Raw genomic sequence first — 19621 nt, forward strand, 5'->3', positions numbered from 1 at the left:
ATAATTTAATTGTAAGGTTCGCATTAGCATACATTTATCAAAGTGGAGAAAAGTTTAACTTTTGTGTTAAAAATGTGGCAACATATTCGATACGTAAATAGAACGATTCGCTTTGATATATTTGTCGCTGCTCATAATTGTTATAATAAGTTTTTCTTCTTCTTTCCACGCTCTGTTTTTTTTTCTTAAGCGAAAACGATAATTTTTGTTGCGATATAGATATATAAATTGATACCATAAAAAATGATATAGAAATAGAAGTTGATACCATAAAAAATTAATTCGTTTTCGTGTTCTTTTCATGTATTTAGCATTTTCGTTTTTTTTTCTTAAGCGTAGTAGCTATATAATATATAAAATAGGAATTTAATTGTTTTTAAAGGAACGATCACACTTACCTTGGATCTCTTTGGTTTTTCTATTCTTTATTTTAACAGTTTTTATTAAACGTAATTAGTTATTTTCAGAAAGTTTCAGTTTGCAGGTAGGCACTTAGATTTTAATATTGAAGTTTCATGATTTGCTTTCATAGTAATTGCTGTTCTAAAGTATTCGTTGACTTCTTAAACACCCGATTACTGATATGGCAGAACCGCCTTCCAAAAAACTTTGTATTTTGTCAAAGAAAAAGACATTAAGAGATTCTCAAAGAAGAAGAAGGGCCAAAGAAACGTCTGTGGAACGTCAAAGAAGGATGGAATATGACCGAATTTCGACAAGCAGTGCTAGGGCTCAAGAAACATCTGAAGAACGCGGAAGAAAATTAGAAAATAATCGTGTCTCAACCAGAAATGCAAGGACCCGAGAAACATCTGAAGAACGCGGAAGAAGATTAGAAAATAATCGTGTCTCAACCAGAAATGCAAGGACCCGAGAAACATCTGAAGAACGCGGAAGAAGATTAGAAAATAATCGTGTCTCAACCGGAAATGCAAGGACCCGAGAAACATCTGAAGAACGCGGAAGAAGATTAGAAAATAATCGTGTCTCAACCAGAAATGCAAGGACCCGAGAAACATCCCAGGAACGTCGAAGAAGGCTAGAAGAAAATCGTGCTTCAACATCCCAAGCTCGATTGCATTTGTGGCAAGACAAGGAAAACTCTGCATTTATGTACAACCCATCTTTATGTTATGCATCAGATCCATTGATAGAAATTGGCGGAATGGCAACAGAATGCATTTCTTGCCAGGCATTAAAATGGAAAGGTGAAACACCAAGTATGTGTTGTAGCAATGGAAAAATTAAGCTATGTGAACTTCAAACACCTCCTGAACCTTTACTGGCATTGTTAACAGATTCTTCAATTGAAACAGTACATTTTCAAAGTAACATCAGAAGATACAATTCATGCTTTCAGATGACATCATTTGGATCTGGGAGTGAAATTCGGGAACAAGGCTTTATGCCTACTTTCAAAGTTCAGGGACAAGTGTACCACAGAATAGGAAGCCTACAACCACAAATAAATGATAAGCCAAATTTTCTTCAATTATACTTTGTAAGTGATCAGGAAAAGCAATCCGAACAACGTTGCAGGAATGTTTTGCAAGCAAAACAAGCATTAGTTTCAAGTTTGCAAGAAATGTTGCATGAACACAATAATTACGTGAGAAGTTTTAAGTTGGCCATGGAGAAAATGACTCCTGAATTAAAAGTTATAATTCAGGCAGATAAAACACCTGTCGGTCAGCATGAAAGACGATTTAATGCTCCAAATACATCGGAGGTGGCAGTTATTCTTGCAGGTGATGTATACAGCAGCAGAGATATAGTATTGGAATTAAAAAATAATGAAATTAAAAAAATTGCAGAAACACACCGAGCATATGATGCATTGCAGTATCCTTTGATGTTCTGGCAAGGTGAAGACGGCTACCATTTTGAACTAAGGCAAGTAAACCCAACTACTGGCTTCCCGACTTCTAAGAAAATTTCAGCAATGGATTTTTATGCCTATCGAATTATGTTTCGAGCTGCAAATTTCAATATTATTTTGAGATGCAAGGAACTTTTTAATCAATTTATTGTGGACATGTTCGCAAAAATTGAATCTGAGCGACTGAGGTTTGTACGCTTGAACCAGAAGAAACTACGTGTTGAAGAGTATGTTCATCTCAAGGATGCCCTAAACAGAGACGGGAGTGTTCATGATATAGGTAAAATGGTAATTTTACCTTCTACATTTACTGGTGGTCCACGCTACATGCATGAGCGAACTCAAGATGCGATGACATATGTTAGAAATTACGGGAAGCCTGATTTGTTTATTACATTCACCTGTAATCCTCAGTGGCAGGAGGTTACCAATGAATTAATGCCTAGGCAGAGAAGTCACGATCGACATGATTTGCTAGCAAGAGTTTTTCATCTTAAACTAAGAGCTCTTATGATTCTCATCAACAAAGGAAAAGTATTTGGCTCTGTTCAATGTTTTATGTACACAATAGAGTGGCAAAAACGTGGTCTCCCACATGCTCATATCTTAATTTGGCTGCATGAAAAAATCCATGTTCATAGCATAGATAATGTAATAAGTGCAGAAATACCAGATCCAAAAATTGATCCAGTTTTGCATGATGTTATTAAGACGCAAATGATACATGGCCCTTGTGGGATCTTGAATCAACAGTCTCCTTGCATGAAAGATGGAAAATGTACGAAGAGGTATCCTCGAAATTTTTTGAAAGAAACACAAACAGGGGAAGATGGATATCCCCTGTATCGTCGACAGAGTCCAGAGGATGGTGGTTATACGACAGTTAAAAAAGTACGGAGTTCTGATATTGTTATTGATAATAGATGGGTAGTTCCTTTTTGTCCATTGTTGTCAAAAACTTTTAATGCCCATATTAATGTGGAATTTTGTAATTCGATAAAATCTATAAAATATGTTTGCAAATATGTAAACAAAGGATCTGATATGGCTGTATTTAACATTGCCAACGATGAAAGTGTGCATGATGAAGTACAGCATTATGAAATAGGACGATACATCAGTAGCAATGAGGCAGTGTGGCGTATTTTGGGTTTCCCTATACATGAAAGGCATCCAACAGTTGTTCATTTAAGTGTACACTTAGAGAATGGCCAGCGAGTTTACTTCACATCAGAAAATGCACGGGAAAGAGCTCAAGCTCCACCAGCCACAACACTTACTTCTCTTTTTAGCTTATGTCAAAACGATGATTTTGCTCGCACTTTGTTGTATAATCAGTTGCCAAAGTATTATACATGGTCTGCAAGCAGCAAAAAGTGGGTTCGGCGGAAATCTGGTCAGACAGTATCTGAAGACCCAGGAATTAAATCAAGTGATGCACTTGGTCGCGTCTACACTATTCATCCTAACAATTCCGAATGTTTTCATCTTCGACTGCTGCTTCATGAGGTGCACGGACCTACATCTTTCAATGACTTAAAGACTTTTGGAGAAATAAAATGCGAAACATTTAAGCAGGCTTGCCAGGTAAGAGGACTTCTTGAAGATGACTCGCACTGGAAAAGCACGTTAGAAGAAGCTGCTGTTGTTCGATCACCTGAAATGCTGCGTAATTTATTTGCAATTATGTTGCAAACATGTTCTATTGCAAACCCTCTGGAATTGTGGAATTTACAAAGAGAAAATATGGCTGAAGATGTTTTGCACCAGGCCAGGATTAGAAGTACTGACATGGATTTAAATTATGATGATGCCATCTTCAATCAGGCATTAATTCTTCTTGAAAACAAGGTCAAAGAATTGGGTGGTTCTGGTTTAAAAACTTATGGACTTCCTTTGCCACAACAAACAGATACCATTGACTTAAACAGAGAAATTTTGAGGGCAACAAATTACAATACAGATGAAATGACATCATACATTGATTCGAATGAGCCAAATCTGGTTCAAGACCAGAAGGAAGCTTTGGAGAAAATCTTATTTGCTGTGTTTAATGACGTCGGTGGAATATTTTTTGTGGATGCACCTGGTGGAACAGGAAAAACTTATCTCATAAATCTGATTTTAGCAAAAGTGAGACAAAGAAATAAGATTGCACTTGCTGTTTGCATCCTCTGGTATTGCTGCAACTCTTTTGTCTGGTGGACGAACAGCTCATTCAGTGTTTAAATTACCTTTAAATTTATCAACCGTCGAGCATCCTACCTGCAATATTTCCAGAAGCTCCCACAAAGCTGATGTTCTTAGAAGATGTAAACTAATAGTTTGGGATGAGTGCACTATGTCACATAAAGCTGCTTTAGAAGCCCTGGATATCACTATGCAAGACCTTTTAAAAAACAACAAGTGTATGGGAGGTGTAACTTTAGTTTTATCTGGTGATTTTCGACAAACACTTCCCGTAATACAACGTGGGACAAAGGCAGATGAAATACATGCATGTATAAAGTCATCTTACATTTGGACAAATGTTCAAAGACTGCGGCTGAAAACAAATATGCGAGTTCATTTAACAGGAGAAGTCTTTGCTCAGGAATTTGCCAACAATCTTCTAAGACTTGGAAATGGTGATATTAGTGGCGATAAAGAAGGGCTTATAGATGTGAAAAATATTGGAAATCGTGTTGCTACAACCGACGAACTCAAAGAAATGGTTTTTCCTAATATTCATGAAAATTACTGCAACCCTCAATGGCTATGTGAAAGAGCTATCCTTTCTCCAACAAATGATATTGTTAACGTGATAAATAACAAACTTTTAAAAAAATTACCTGGTGCTCTGGAAATTTACAAGTCGATGGACGCTGTCATGGAAATAGATCAAGTTGTCAACTATCCGACAGAATTTTTGAACTCATTGGAACCACCTGGAGTGCCTGCACATAAATTAGAATTGAAAATTGGAGCACCAATTATGCTTTTAAGAAATTTGGATCCACCTGCATTGTGTAATGGAACAAGATTGATTGTGAAAAAATTGATGCCTAATGTTATTGAAGCTATGATTATAACAGGACAGTCAACAGGAAATAGTGTGCTTCAGGGCTGATTGTTCTCCGGAAAAAATCCGGATTTCCGGAATTTTCGCTAACAGTGATCCGGAAGTTTCCGGAAATCGAAGATCCAGACGTTTCAAAAAATCATTGATCACAGAAGTTTCCGGAAATCAAATTTTCAAATGTGGAACTTAAAAACACAGTTTATTTTATTTGTTTGTAAGGGAGAGCCAGAGAGATACTTTATAAGCTTATATTCATGATTAATATCAATTTTTTATCAGTAAATGGTTGTTATAATCATGAACTGAAGAAAGAAAGACATATTTGTAAATTTTAATTACTTCTCCAGGTCATCATAGGTATGTTTAAATGGTATAGGTATGTGTAAAATTTTAAATATAGTTTAAGTAAACTAAGAAATATTGAGAAAAAGGAAAAAAAACCCTGTTGAAATATTTTTCTAATTTTTCAATTTAAACTTTTTTTTTTTTTTTTAACTCAAGAAATTTTCCGGAATTTTAACTTGGGCTCACAATCACCCCTGGTGCTTATTCCTCGCATCCCCATCATATCTTCAGACAATCCATTTGAGTTTAAACGACTTCAGTTTCCTGTTCGACTTAGTTTTGCGATGAGTATAAATAAATCTCAGGGACAATCTTTAAAAGTCGTTGGTCTTGACTTGCAGAAGCCTTGCTTTTCACATGGACAGCTTTATGTTGGCTGCTCAAGAGTTGGTGAAGAAAAGAACTTATACTTATTCGCACCAAATGGAAAAACTAAAAATATTGTTTATAAAGAAGTTTTACAAGAATAGGAAGTTATAGGAATATTAATATTTTATTAGGGGAAAATTAGGAAGAAATAGGAATATTTTATTGCTGTTTCTTAAATATCTTATTAACTGCGCTTTAATTTTCAGCTATTGGCCAATGATGATTTCGAAAGCAACTTTTGTATGCTTTTACAATTTCTGAGGCCTTTTTTTTAAAAAAAAAAAAGTCTCCACCTGATAGTTATATTATAGGTTAGGTTACCATAGGCCTTAGGTTACCATAGCAAAGTTACATCTTCAAACATCCTCAAGAGCTATAACACATCTGCAGCAGAACTGGGTATGAAGACAACGTTGCAGGACAGGAACACTTTAATTGTCCACTAATCTTCAAATTTCCTGCTATGTTTTAAAAAACTTTATTTGTGAAAACCTTTAGCGTGGCGGACAGCTGGCCGCCTTAAGCGGCTAGTTCTAAATAAAAATGTGTGTAAAATTTCGGGTCAAGTTAAAAGTAGTTTATAAAATTTCGACACGGCTATTCACGTATGTTTGATCAAACTTTATTTTGTATTAAGTAAGTTCGTATTCTGTGTATTCAAATTGTTATTGGTTTTTTAAAGCGAGTGAATAAATGACTAAATAAATAAATCAGTGAATGAATTGGACAACAAATGAAGGAATAAAGAAAGAAATCCTTTTAATGAACGCGTGAAAAAAATTTTAGCTAAAAAATTAAAAGAAGCGATTTTTATTATTATTATTAATATTTTTTGAAACAATCTATTAAAGCCTAATGAAACTTATATTACTGAAAAAATTCCTGACACTATTTATAAACAATTTTGTGATTATTCCGAATGTTTATTCATAAATGACATGCAAAGGATTAATGCTAGCGTTCAATATCAATCATTTTGTGAGCACTTGGAGCTGAGGAGATATTTATCATTAATCAGAGATACTTCAGAATGACGTTGAACACTCGATGACGTAACGAAAGGGAGGTAACGTAATCTTTACTCCCTCCTCTTTTTAAAGTGCTGACAAAAAGAAAGTGTTGTTAGATTTTTACCTTCTCCAAAATGTTTTTTTATTTTTTCTCAATTGTGTTTCTGTCTGGTTTTGATTTTTTTTTCTTTTTTTTTATTATTTATAATTCTTGACTAATGGTATTGTTATATCTTTCTAAACTTTTATTTCGTTTAAAAAATATTTTATATTCTTTTGAAAAATTAAACTTTTTTTTTTTTTTTTTTAAATGCTCAAAATTTTTATTTTGAATTTGGAAATAAAATTGCCTCCAAAAGGCGTAAAAATAATTTAAGCCTTGTTGCAAAATATCAATTAAGTAATTATTATTTATAAAATTGTATTTTTTTACTTATATTTGGAGTCCCCGCTCACAACCCTCGCCCTCCTAAATTGCTTCTCATTCGTAATTGTCCCCCTCCCCCTAAACTTTCATGTTTTTCAAAAAAAAAAAAAAAATTTCTTTAAAACATACATTTATTGTAGTTTTATGTGAGAACATTTTGATAATACGAAATAGACGATTACTTATTTTTCAAAATTATCATCGGTACTGTAATTAAAATTTAACTTGAGGAATACAGATTATGTGACCCAAGAAGAAGAAATAAATTAGTTGTAATTTTTCTGGTTGACAAGAATTCAAATAGGGAACGGTTTTTTTCTCACCCTCTATGATATTTTTTTAATTTAAAAATATTTCAGTCAGGGGTCTGTTTAGAAGAAATTTGGGTCCGTTAACGGACCCTTCACAAAATATCTTTTCATAAAAACGGACCCTTCACAAAATATTTTAACTTAAAAACGGACCCTTCACAAAATGATTTTTCTTTTAATCGGACCCTTCACAAATTTGTTTATATTCATTATTATTTTGCTAATCGAATAAACCCTTTCCTGGGCAGAAAACAAGAAAGATGGATGTAAACGAATTCAGTTTTGTCTTCCGCAGACGATTCTTCCATTATTCGTCCGAAATGAATATTCTGCGTTCAGCAGTATAGGCTAAATACCAAATATTTGTATGTTGCATCTCTAATTTAGAAGGAGCAATTGTTGTTTATTTTTTAAAATTTAATTTTTTTAATTACAATTTTACAGTGTTGAGCATAATCTTGTATGTCTTTACAATTTAAAAACTCCTTGAAAAAGTTTTTTTTTGTTGCAATAACGGACCCTATTTGCACAAATTCATAAAAGCGGACCCTGGTTGAAAGAATGTGAGTAATTTTTTCACAATTTCACGAAAAACGGACCTTTCACAAAATGTCTGGACAGACCCCTGTCAGTATAAATATTAAGATTTATAACAACATGTAATCTCTCTCTTTCTTATTTATTTTTTTATTATTATTACTTTTTTGCTGCTTTTGGTTGACATTTTGTCGATCGCTAGCTTATAAAATAAAGGAACAAAGATCTTGTGAGGGAAAACTAAATTAAAGCAAAAAAAAAGCTGGAAAAAAATGCCTAAAAAGCACTTAAATTTGCAAAAACTTTCGAAAAAATTGAAATTTCGAAGCAAAATATCGTGTAAGGTTCAAAAACAATAATAGCATTTTCAATACTTCAGCTTTTAACTTAAAAGTTGCATTTTGGCAGACTGCAAATCGGCTAAATATGTATATCTTCCTACAAGTTTAACTGTTAATAATTCTGGAACTAATTCTCTAATATTATTATTGTTTTTTTTTATTCTATCGTAGGTCATATGCTTTTTTCTTCAATGCTTCTTATTTACTCAGCAAATCAAAATGTAATGTTAAGTTGAATACCCAAAACTGCGGCATCAACCCCCTACGATTTTTTAATATCAAGTTTTATTTTTGAAGTTGCCTTTCAATGCGTTAAAATCCATCTCTCTCCTTTAATTAGTGTAAACTTCATGTATTATACAAGTTTAAGTATATATTTATAATAATGTAACGTAAATGATGTATATAATTATTTACTTGTTTAGATCAGTTGTAGATTTGTTTTAATTCGGTAAGGACATGTTGTATTTAACATAGAGTTGCAGAGGCGAGAAGTCCGAGAAAATTTGGCATTTGTTGGAAAGATTTGCTCTAAAAGTTGCGTCGCGTAGATTTAAAAAAGTCTGGAAAAAAAAAGTTGTTTAGACAAATATTCGTAATTAAGCTAGCAAAAATAATGTTCGATTGAATATTTAAATTGTATAATACAATATTTAAATTATAACAACATTTAAATTATAATTTATCACAAAGTTTAATCCATTTATATGTTTTGAGCCTTTGTTTGACTGAGACTGCTGAAAAAGAATTCGAAAATTATTGAAACTATTTAAAAAATAGATTGAGCTATTATAAAGGAGGAAGTGTGGTAATTAAATAAATAAATAAATTTAAAAAAAATAATTAATTAAGAAAAAAAATACAATCAATTAAATTTATTTCCAATAGTCTGATCAAAATAGAGGATTGAAAAAAAGTTCTCATAACGTTAAAGTAAAGCCTAAATGAGAATTGTTATCCACAACTGTAGTTTTGAAGTCAAATATGTAATTTAATTCTTATAATAAAACTATCTTTATGTTCATAAATTTTAAAGGAAAAAAAAAAACTCAGATTGTATGGTTAACAAACAAGTTCGAATTTATAATAAACTTAGTTAACAAATGTCTATAGTTCATGATAATATTCTTAGTTTAAACTATTGAACAGTTTTTTAATTTACTTAATGTTATCATATTAAAATTAAATAATTGAACTTCTTTTTTTCACTACTATTTCACTCCGATTTTTATTTTTTATTTTTTTTTTAATTCTGTAGTTATGTTGAATATTTTAATGTAATTAAAAAAAAAAAATTCTTTAAAAATAATTAGATTAAAGTTAAATTTTTTCTTTCAACTTTAAAATGTAATGTTTAATTTTAAATTAGATTAATTAAATTTTGTTCCAATCGCGCAGTAAAAATAATAGAAATCTACAAACATTTACTTAGTAATATTAACACATTCCTGGGATTACCAGAAACGTTTATTAGAGTATAAGATCTCTCATTATTTCCGGAGTCGGACCGTAAAATTTTAAATACCGACTCCATAACTCGGATTAAACATTTTTTTTTAGGGAAAAAAGAATTTTTTAGTAAGTGGAAAAGTTGTGTTAATTTAGTTCTTTTATTTGTATACATTTTTGTGATTCTTTTTTAAAGCTGAAAAAAAAAGCAATGTAATATATATTATTATGTAAAATGTAATATAATAACTATAGCATATTAATTTTTGTTTTGATACAAATTATAACATTCTTACTTATTTGTCAAAGTGAGAATATTTTTGATAACAAAATGTATTATCGACAGAGAAAGGTGCGTCGAAGCTGTTCAAATACTTTTAATCTACAACTTTTTTTTTCCTTCCATTTTATTAAACAAGATAGCTATTTGTTACAGTAACCCTAATACAAAACATAACCTGTTTTCAATTCATTTCACTTTTGTTGTTTCAATTTATTTTTACTCATTTCATTAATTCCTCTTATTAGGTGTAATAAGACCCTATAAGTCCTCAGGTCACTATTCAATGCGGAAGGAAAGGGATATAAAAAAATGTTCGTTATTGATAAATATTCATCAGTTCTTCGAATCGCTCTTTTTTCTAAAGATCGCCAAAACGCGCTTTACACGTCGGCGCGCGTACACTTCAGCGTTTCTCAAAATAGTTGAGGTTTTTCTTCTACCGGTTGGAGTTCATCCAAAAAGATCTCTTCTGTCTCAGCATAATCGAGGTCTTTTTCCTTTTGCCCCTTTTCCTCTCTTTTCGTCTCCCCGCTCGGAAAGATAGTCTGCTGCCGTTTTCGAACGCTGCGAGTGCCGGCTTTTAGAATTCCCCGCATCTTGCCTGCCCTGTTTCCTAAATGCTGCTAAGAAGATATTTGAATTTTATGACTTGAAGGGACTTTCCCTTGTTTTAAAAGGAAAAAGAAGAAGAAAAAATGAATTATCGAACTGTCAAGAGCCGGTGATGTAAACACCGGTTATGCAGACTTTTTTAGTCTCTGTTCCCCTGTCATTGTGGGCGGTTATCTGGCAGGTGTAAGTGCCATCATATTTTCTGTCTCGAGAGGTTTTCCTTGGCCGACACCCAGAAAATATTCACAATGCCAGGTAGTTCTGAATCTTTCTCAAATGCACCTTCCAAGGCCAAGGTAACGTCCGCAGCAACGAACGGTGGGATTTTCGTCCGACCCGTTGCCGTCGCCGGAATATTCTGCCCCGCTGCCGAATCTGATAATAAACCACCTGCCTTGCCCGAAAAACGTCGCTTTTCAGCCCTTGTTGGAGATTTGAGGCCTTGTTCTTCTGGCGGTGGAGCTGCAACTGATGATTTTAATCGGAGGCGACAGTCTTGGGATACTAGACAAAAAGAAGCACCATTCAGCCAAGCTTTTTTGCGAAAAACCCCCCGTAATAATTCGAGCACTTCGTCAAAATCAGAAGATACCAAATGCGAAACTTCTACGGCAACAATTACTATTACTAATACGAGTGTTGGCACCAAATCATCTGAATCTTCTTCCCCAATACCTAATCACTCTCAGACTTTGAATGAATCGGTCTCTAATACTAGCTGTGATGATAAGTCGAAATTAAAATTATATTCTAATTCTGAAAAGAAATTGGTTGTTGAAAAGTCGATTTACAAAAATGAGCAGAATACTGAAGGTAAAAAATTTATTAGCAATGGGATAACTGATGAGAAATGTAATGGAGTGCCAAATTCAAAAACTGTTACATCATCTATCGCTTCCGTTAGCACACCTTCCACAGCTTTTCCTGGCTGCAAAATTTCCAGTATCTCGAACTCAGAGAAGAATAATTTGGATGTAAAACCCACAGGGGAAAATAAACAGCCTAAAAAAGTGTATGGCTTGATAAAAAGAGAATCGAAATCAGATATATCGAATAATCAGAAAGATGCCAGCAAAGAATTTAAGTCGGACTCAAAATCAGAAATTTCTAATACACAGAAGGTGATTAAAAAGGAATCTAAACCGGAACCGTTGAGAAGCAAAAACGAAGTCGATAAGAAGCCTCCAACAGAAATATCCGATTCCCAGAAGGATCTGGTTGTAACTAGTAAAGACTCTGAAATAGCTGGTTCAAAAAAAGTATATGGTTTGAACAAAAATTATACTAAAAAAGAATCAGTTCTTCGACCTCAAGACAATCCAATACAATCAAAATCTTCAACTGAAATTACTAGTTCTTCGAGTGAATGTAATATTGAAATTAAAAATATTGAGTTTCAACAGGAAAAACAAGTTGATAGTAATAAACCATCAATTTCACCTCCTAAGGAATTCCGCACTGTCAGAAGAACATCTGATGTTATTGCAGCTAAAATTCAAAATATTTTCTCTAATTTTCAATCAGATAAAACAAGCCTATCTACTCCTAGGAAATCTACGACTCTTGGAAAAAAAGAAATAGCTTCGCTAAATAACCAAATAAAGAAGGCTGAAGTTGAAGTAAAAACATTACAATCAAATGTATCGCCCCTGAATGACGTATCTTTGAAACAACAAACTAAACCTGTTGCTGAAACAAATCAAATTACTAAAGCTAATAGCACAAAACCAACTGAGTTTGAGAATCAGAAAAATGCAAGACATTTAGCAGGAGACAAAACCCAAATTGAAGATGTCTTAAACAGTAATAAAAATCGTTGTGATGTTGCTGTAAGTAATGAAAGAGTAGCAACGAAGAAAATAGCGCCGAGTAGCCAGAAAAAAGAAGTGATTAATATTCAAAGTCTTAAAGTTTCACCAGTCTTGGTTGCTTCTAAGACAGAGTGTTCAATCAACTCTTTGTCTACTCAGCAACGAGATAAAAACTTAGCTGATACTGAAGGCAACATGCCAATTAAAAAATCCGATCAAAACATTTCAGGTGTCGCGAATTCATCTAGCGTCTTCACCAATGGGAATATTGACCGTATATCTTCAGAACCTTCTGCACCCTTAAGGACCGTCGAAGAAAATGCTATTAAAAGATCTGAAGTGTTGAAGAAGCAGATTATGCCTGGGAAAAATTTAGTTACGGATTTAGGTTCAGAACGAGGTGCAAGCAGCTCGAACCAAACGTCTGTTATGAAAGTAACCCATAGTTCTGAAGGCAATAAAACTCACAAATTCGAATCCGTTGAAAGCCATTCTCACTCAGCAGTATCTTCTTTTTCTTCATCTACTACTTCTCAAACCTGCATTGTTAGCAATTCTGTCCAGAAAACTAGTTACTCTAATAGTTCCAGCATTTCAAACGAGTTTCACCTTAACGATAAAACAGTCTCAAATGGAATTGCTCAAACTTCAGAAGTATCTGCCATTGAAGTTACCAAGATAACACCAACTACGATTCCTGGGATAGTACCAACAGTGAATGTTCTTTTCCGTACCAAAAGTCCTCAAAACGCACCGAATAGGGAAGAAAATAGAAAGAAAGTTATAATTGAAACAAATACTGCTAATGAACCTGCATCTTCAGCTGTTATAATACCGCTAGTTCCTTCCACCGAAGCTTCGTCTTACAATTGTGCCAAAGAATCCGTTAAAGAAGCTCTTAAAGCTGTTGAGAATGTACAAAAATCATTAAATTCTTCTCCCGCTATTCCGAAAAAGCATTCAATATTGAACTTAAAAAATGAAGAATTGGTGACTGTTTCTCTCGCTTCTAGCACTAAAGACACTGAATCTAAGTGTGTTAGCAGCTCTGGTACAATTGACAGCTTATCGAGTAAAGATAGGACGAATAGTCCTTTTCCAATTTCTAGTCCTGCTGTCCCATCTAATATTGAAAGTAAAGCCATGCCAATTAACAATAAACCAGAACTTGTACCTAAATGCAGTATGAATAGCCTTTCAAATAGTTCATCTGCATTAACAAAAGTTGAAAGTAATATCAGTAGCGAAACTAAAACATCGGTCGTGGATTTAAGTGAATGGAGCAAAAAATTCCAAAGTTCGGATTTGGATGCTCCTCGTGCTCCCTTGCGTCGCCGTTTTCTTAGAGATTCTTTGCCACCCTCATTGCCATCACGATCTGTATCCGTATCTCGTTATGGATCTCTGAAACGTATCGAGGATCCCCCTAGATACATACCCAGATCCCCTTCTCAAAGTATCATTCCCCAACGGTATTCTTATACTGAAATGCTCAGTAAAGTGTGTAGTATGGGTGTTTTACCTTATACTGAACCTATGAACTCAAAATCATGTTCTTCATCGTCATCACAGGTATCCGAATTGTGGTCTGAATTAAGTGAGGAGCAATCTACTGCAACTCATGCCTCTGAAATGCTTGAAGCTGAAACATCTGAAAGAATGAGGTTAGAAAAAGAAGTCCATGAACTTCAGGTAAGCTTTAATTCATATTTCATTTCAAGTAAATTATGTGGCATGAATAATAGCGAACCTTAATATTTATTTTTAAAAAAAATTATTCCTTTCTTTGAAGACTGCCCTTTATTGTAAATTTTTATTTTATAAAAAAAATTTTTTTAAAATCTAAGCAACATTTTATTTAAATTTCGCAATACTTATTTTCTAATTGTGTTAAATTATTTATGCAAATGGGGCAAAATTATTTATACTTGCAAAGAATCTTGCTATGTCTAAATTTATATAAAAATAAGAAATAGGAAAATCATTTATAATCAACGAAAAGCAAACGATTTTATAATTTAAAGACAAACGTTGTATAATTTATTTTTCTAAAATAGTTTTCGTATCTAGTTGTGCCATTTTTTAAAATTATTCTTACCTACCAAATGGAAGATAAATAATTTATACCATCTGGTTATGAATTTTATAATTCAGCTCTGAATATCTTAATTTCATATTTATTGCAATATCTATCACAAAAATTATCCTTATATTAACTACAAATAAGTTTTACACCACTTTTCCAATTTTTATGTGGTATTTTTTCTTTTAAGTTCCAGTTCATTCCTAGTTCAGAACTCCTGATATTGTCAATGTGATTTCATTCCGCGAAGAAAAAAATTAGGTTTTTAAAGAAAATATACCTTAACCCAATAATATTATTCTATTCATATGTAAATAAATATGTTACTTTAGGAGAATTTATTCAAACTATAGTATTAATAGTCTTTCACAGCTTCGTTTTACTTTTTTTTTACTATAAAAGTATTTTTGTTGAGCTGCTAGTTACTTTTTTGATAGCTTCGTGTTTCCTGCGCAGTTTTATAAATCGAAATCCACCCCCCTTTTAAATTAACTGCCCAAGACTACATTTGTTGTGTATTCAGTGAAGTTTGATATATATCCCATAAATAATCCTTTTCTCATTTTGCTACTACCATTAAGTTCTGAGTTAAGTTTACGAAGGCATTGATCTCTTTACTTGCGAATATTTCACTAAATTGTAAATTTTAATATTTTGTAAAAAAAAAAAAAAAAAAAAAAAAAAAAAAATACTAATTAAAGGGACTACTATTCAAAAATTACGTTATTCTTGGAAAATTTTGTGCCTTTAAATTATTATAAGCCTTTTATAATAACGTTAGACTGATCTATTAAATATTTTGGTTTGTAATTTATTGTGATTTTTTTTCTTTCTTCAATTTAAGTGTTTTTACATGATCAGTTAGGATGAATGTATTTATTATCCCTAGTTAACGTTCTAGAAAATTATAGGAGTGTGAATATATGTTTATTTTCAGTATTTCCATATATTAATATTATTTAAATGGAATTTGAGTTTTTTAATGGAACCTTTTAGTTATGAAATCGTTATTTCGAAATGTAACATAAATATTGAAAATAATAAATAAATAAATCAAAAGTGCTAAATCATTTTGAAAAATAGTTTGCTCTAGAAATTTTTATTCTTGTTTCAACTTTTAAATGTTACTTCTTAGTAAATAAGACAAACAAACTTCATGAAATATGTAAGAAAAATTTACCTATTTTATTAGCTGCAAAACACTTCATAGTCTTTATGCATCATAACATCAAATTATATTTTACTTTTTCGTTTCATAACTTTTAAAATAGTATTTGTTTATTAAGTGAGATGACACTTTTAACTATTTCTTCAACTTCAGAAAAAACAGTTGATTCTATTTTTTTTTTACATTTTCTTTAAAATAATTCAGTTTTCAAGACTAAGTAGTAATTGCTATCTTAATTTTAAGAATATAATTAGGATTTCTAACTTAAAATAAAAATAGACTATCCAACTTTCACTCGGCAACCAAATTTTTCAAAAAAATGTGTTATCATAAAAGCTAAGCTGTGATACTAAAGAATCACAGTGCTATAAATCATTTAATTTTTATAATTTCCTAAACTTTAACAACTTTTTTTTAACTAATAATTTTTGAAAGCAAAGCACCTTGAATGTTTTTCTTTATTTTAATTTTTTTTAATGTATTTCCTCCCCCACTTAATATGAATTAAATTGGTAATAATAATATGAATTAAATTGGTTAATGCAAGTTTCCAATTTCACTTGTAATACATTTCTTTCTGTCATCCTAATGATGAAATCCTTTATGTCTGTAGATTTTAAATGTTGTAATAGGCAAGGTGCCCAGTTTTGTTCAGTGTAAGTGTTGACAGGTACTTTCATTCATTTCTTTTAGAATAACAGTCTGTAGCATAAATATCAAAGCCATTTACCAACACTGAAAATACATTAGGTTTAAGTAAGAGTAGATTTAATGAAAGAAAAGTTTCGAAAGTATGTAGCTATATTGAGGTGGAGCATGCAATCAACCTTAGGAATGTTAAATATTTTCATCGAAAATAGTTTTATGATTTTTACTAGGGTTGCTAAATGATATATTTAATCACAGTTTCTGCGTTAACAACTTAGGAACCCTTTAGTAAAATGTCTGCCCGGGATGGTGGGGGATTAATGAATGACATATTTTATTGGTTACATTTGGTTATTTATAATTTTTCAAAGAGCCGGTTTATTCGTTAAGAAACAAATTGCAATTATATTAAGAATTGAGATAAATATGACGTAACTTTCTTCTAAAACTTGTACTACTGATTTTTTAAATATGTTTATTTCGAACTCTACTACTGAAACAGTAAAATATCAAAGTTAGAAAGTCCTTTGGAAAAGGAAGAAAAAAAAATTTAAAAAAACTTTTTCTTGCCAGTTTTTTCATATCATTGCGTAGTAATGTTAAATTTTTTTTGTTATGAGAAAATTTTTGACTTGAAGTTGCCCTAATTTGTTTTAATTCTAGAAACGTTTCTGTTTATGGGAGGAAAAGAAATCGTAAATTTTTTTTAGCATAGTTGTTACATATTCTCTTCGATATGTATAATTAAAAATTAAATTAAAATGAGCTCGATACGTTATCGAACCGGTAAAAGCGGCTCAAGTCAGCCAGGAACTAACATCGATCCCCTTCAATATCGTTATTTCATGCCGCTTTATCGGTAATTCGTCCTACTGACCATTCAATTATTTACTATTAGCACTGTTTTATCGCCCCTTTTAATAAGTATTCTTTATTGTCAATTGTTATGGAACTTATGGATATATATATATACACACACACACGCCGAGCTCTATCATTGGTCATTATATAACTTTTGTCCAAATATTGATGTTAAATTTGAGTTCGGCATCGAGTGAAGTACTAAGATTCTTCGTATGTAAAGTTTAAAGAATTAAGATAAGTTTGAGGTCACTAGTTTATCATTTTGGATCTTATTCATTACTTATTTTTATCTCAGATTTATTTTGATCATTTTTGCATTTCGAATAAAACTTAGCTGCATAGTAAACAAATATTTATCCCGAAATTAGGTGACATTATTAATTTACACACAGTGTCTGGGATATCAACTAAATAAATAGGATGTCCTAATACTAGTTCATTCTCAGCTATTTATAGTATTTTCTGACTGTTTATATTTAGATCTGGAGCGAAACACTTATATTAGGACATTTGCTGCACTTTATATTGACTTAATTATTACATCTTAATCATCAACATCTAAAAGTAAAAAGTCTCGTTCCTTATTTATTAAAATATTTAAGATTCCTTGCTGCAATATATTTCTCACTTCTATTCTATTCTATAATAGAAATTGTTCTAATTAGAATTGTTCTTTATAAAAAATGTGTGTACTTATTCAGAGCTTCTTGTTATTACTTAAAGTGAGTTATATGGAGGTTTGATGATAAAATTCATTTTTATTTTCAATTTTTGCTTGGTTTTTATTTTTAGGGAATTATTCATGGTTTTAAGTAACATTTTTCACTTTTTAGATCTTTAAATATTTTTTTTATAAATTTTGACCGATATTTTTTATTTTAAAAAACATTTTACTTTAAAAAATTTTATTTATAAATTAATTGAAATTTTTCATCGAATTTTTTCATTTTAAATTTCTTCCCATAACAAATGTTGATATTGAATAGAGTTTTTCACAGTACTAGAATTTTCTTTTGAATAATACGCAATCTTTTAAATTGAAGAATATCAAAATGCATTTTAAGATACAATGCATTCCTGATGTTCTCAAGATTGTTTCTAAATATTAATGAATTCCACTATTATCTTTAGTAGCTATATTCCTAAAGTAATATATATTTTTAATGTTTTTATTTATTTATTATTTTTTTTGTTGTTAGAAGTGTTGGGTTATAAGCATCCTAGCCCCTGTTATTTATAAGCTACAAGGCTCCATCAATGTGTTTTTTTAATTTGATGCTCACTATAAAAATTATAAAGCGCCTTTTTGCAGTTGGTGTTTTATTTTATTTTAATTTATCTCAATCATCGATCTTAAAAGATACTATTTGCGTCTATCAATGTTATCTCCGTAACCTCATTATTTTGAACCCAGTCCACGAGGAAAAGAAATTTCTGTATCGTGCATTAGGACTAACTCACTGTTCAAGAATGGCCTAGTGGTCGTTATTTAAATAAATAAATAAAATAAAATGTTTTATTTATTTACTGCCCAAAATGTTTTCTGTTTGATGTAGGTGAAGTCCTCCCCTCCAACGAGCTTTTTTAAAAATGTATCTTATTTTAGTTAAAGTCAAACACAAATTTCCTCCTTTTTTTTTTTCCTTTAAAGCAGTGTTTCCCAAACTTATGACTTTTGTGTAGCCTTTCTAAATTTTTCGCAGCGCTGTGTACCACTGATTAAAAAAAAAAAAAAAAAAAAAAAAAAAAAAAAAAAAACGACCAAGCGACCTGGAAGTGCCTTGCTTTTTGAGGGACCTAGAAGCCAGCAGACTTGTTTGTCTCGCTTTGCAAGTGGTCACTTGAGGTGTCTCTCGTATGTTCAGGGGCAAAAGACTTTTGGACTTAGCACTAAATGTAGGACTGCTCAGGCTTCGCCCGAGCATATTCTAAACTGTATCGATTTTAAGATCGACGAGGTGTTTTCAAAACCTCATCTGTTTTTAGACTTTCTGGACATTTTTGGACTTATGGAATTGGTCTAATTGGGATGGACCTCTTGGGGATTAGAAACAACAACAAAAAAAAAAAAAAAAAAAAATGAATGTATTTTTTAAAAAATATGTTTCTTTTTCTTTTTTGGTACAAAGTTTTGTTAATAAGTTTATTTCAGAGTTTCTGTTATTTGCACCAGTGAGAAGGACGATACTGTTTTTGCTGTGATAAAAAAAATTGCACGTAAATTAAAAATCACGCCTGGCTGTTGACGCCACTAATTATTAACTGTTAACTTAGCAAAAAATAGTTAATACGAAAATACGTAATTGTTCATTTTCATGGCTAGATTTGTTTTTAAATAAAAGTTTTTGAAATTTTCAAGAATTTGTAAGGTATTTCGCATGAGAACGCGTACTCCCGCTAAACTGTTCCCGTACCCCTGGGGG

The 19621-nt window shown here is 31.7% G+C and overlaps 1 protein-coding gene across 5 annotated transcripts in view; it reads left to right on the forward strand.

Annotated features, from left to right (window-relative positions):
* Mhcl (Myosin heavy chain-like) overlaps window positions 1-19621 on the forward strand; it is a 132933-nt gene that overhangs the window by 55938 nt on the left and 57374 nt on the right. For all 5 annotated transcript variants that reach the window (XM_071182895.2, XM_071182899.2, XM_071182897.2 and 2 more), the window contains exon 22: window positions 14008-14127. In XM_071182895.2, coding sequence (XP_071038996.2) covers window positions 14008-14127 — 120 coding nt within the window. The remainder of the gene's footprint in view (window positions 1-14007; window positions 14128-19621) is intronic.

Source organism: Parasteatoda tepidariorum, chromosome 7 (genome assembly GCF_982258835.1).
Source record: "Parasteatoda tepidariorum strain Cologne lab strain chromosome 7, Ptep-v5.0, whole genome shotgun sequence".
Taxonomy (NCBI): Eukaryota; Metazoa; Arthropoda; class Arachnida; order Araneae; family Theridiidae; genus Parasteatoda; species Parasteatoda tepidariorum.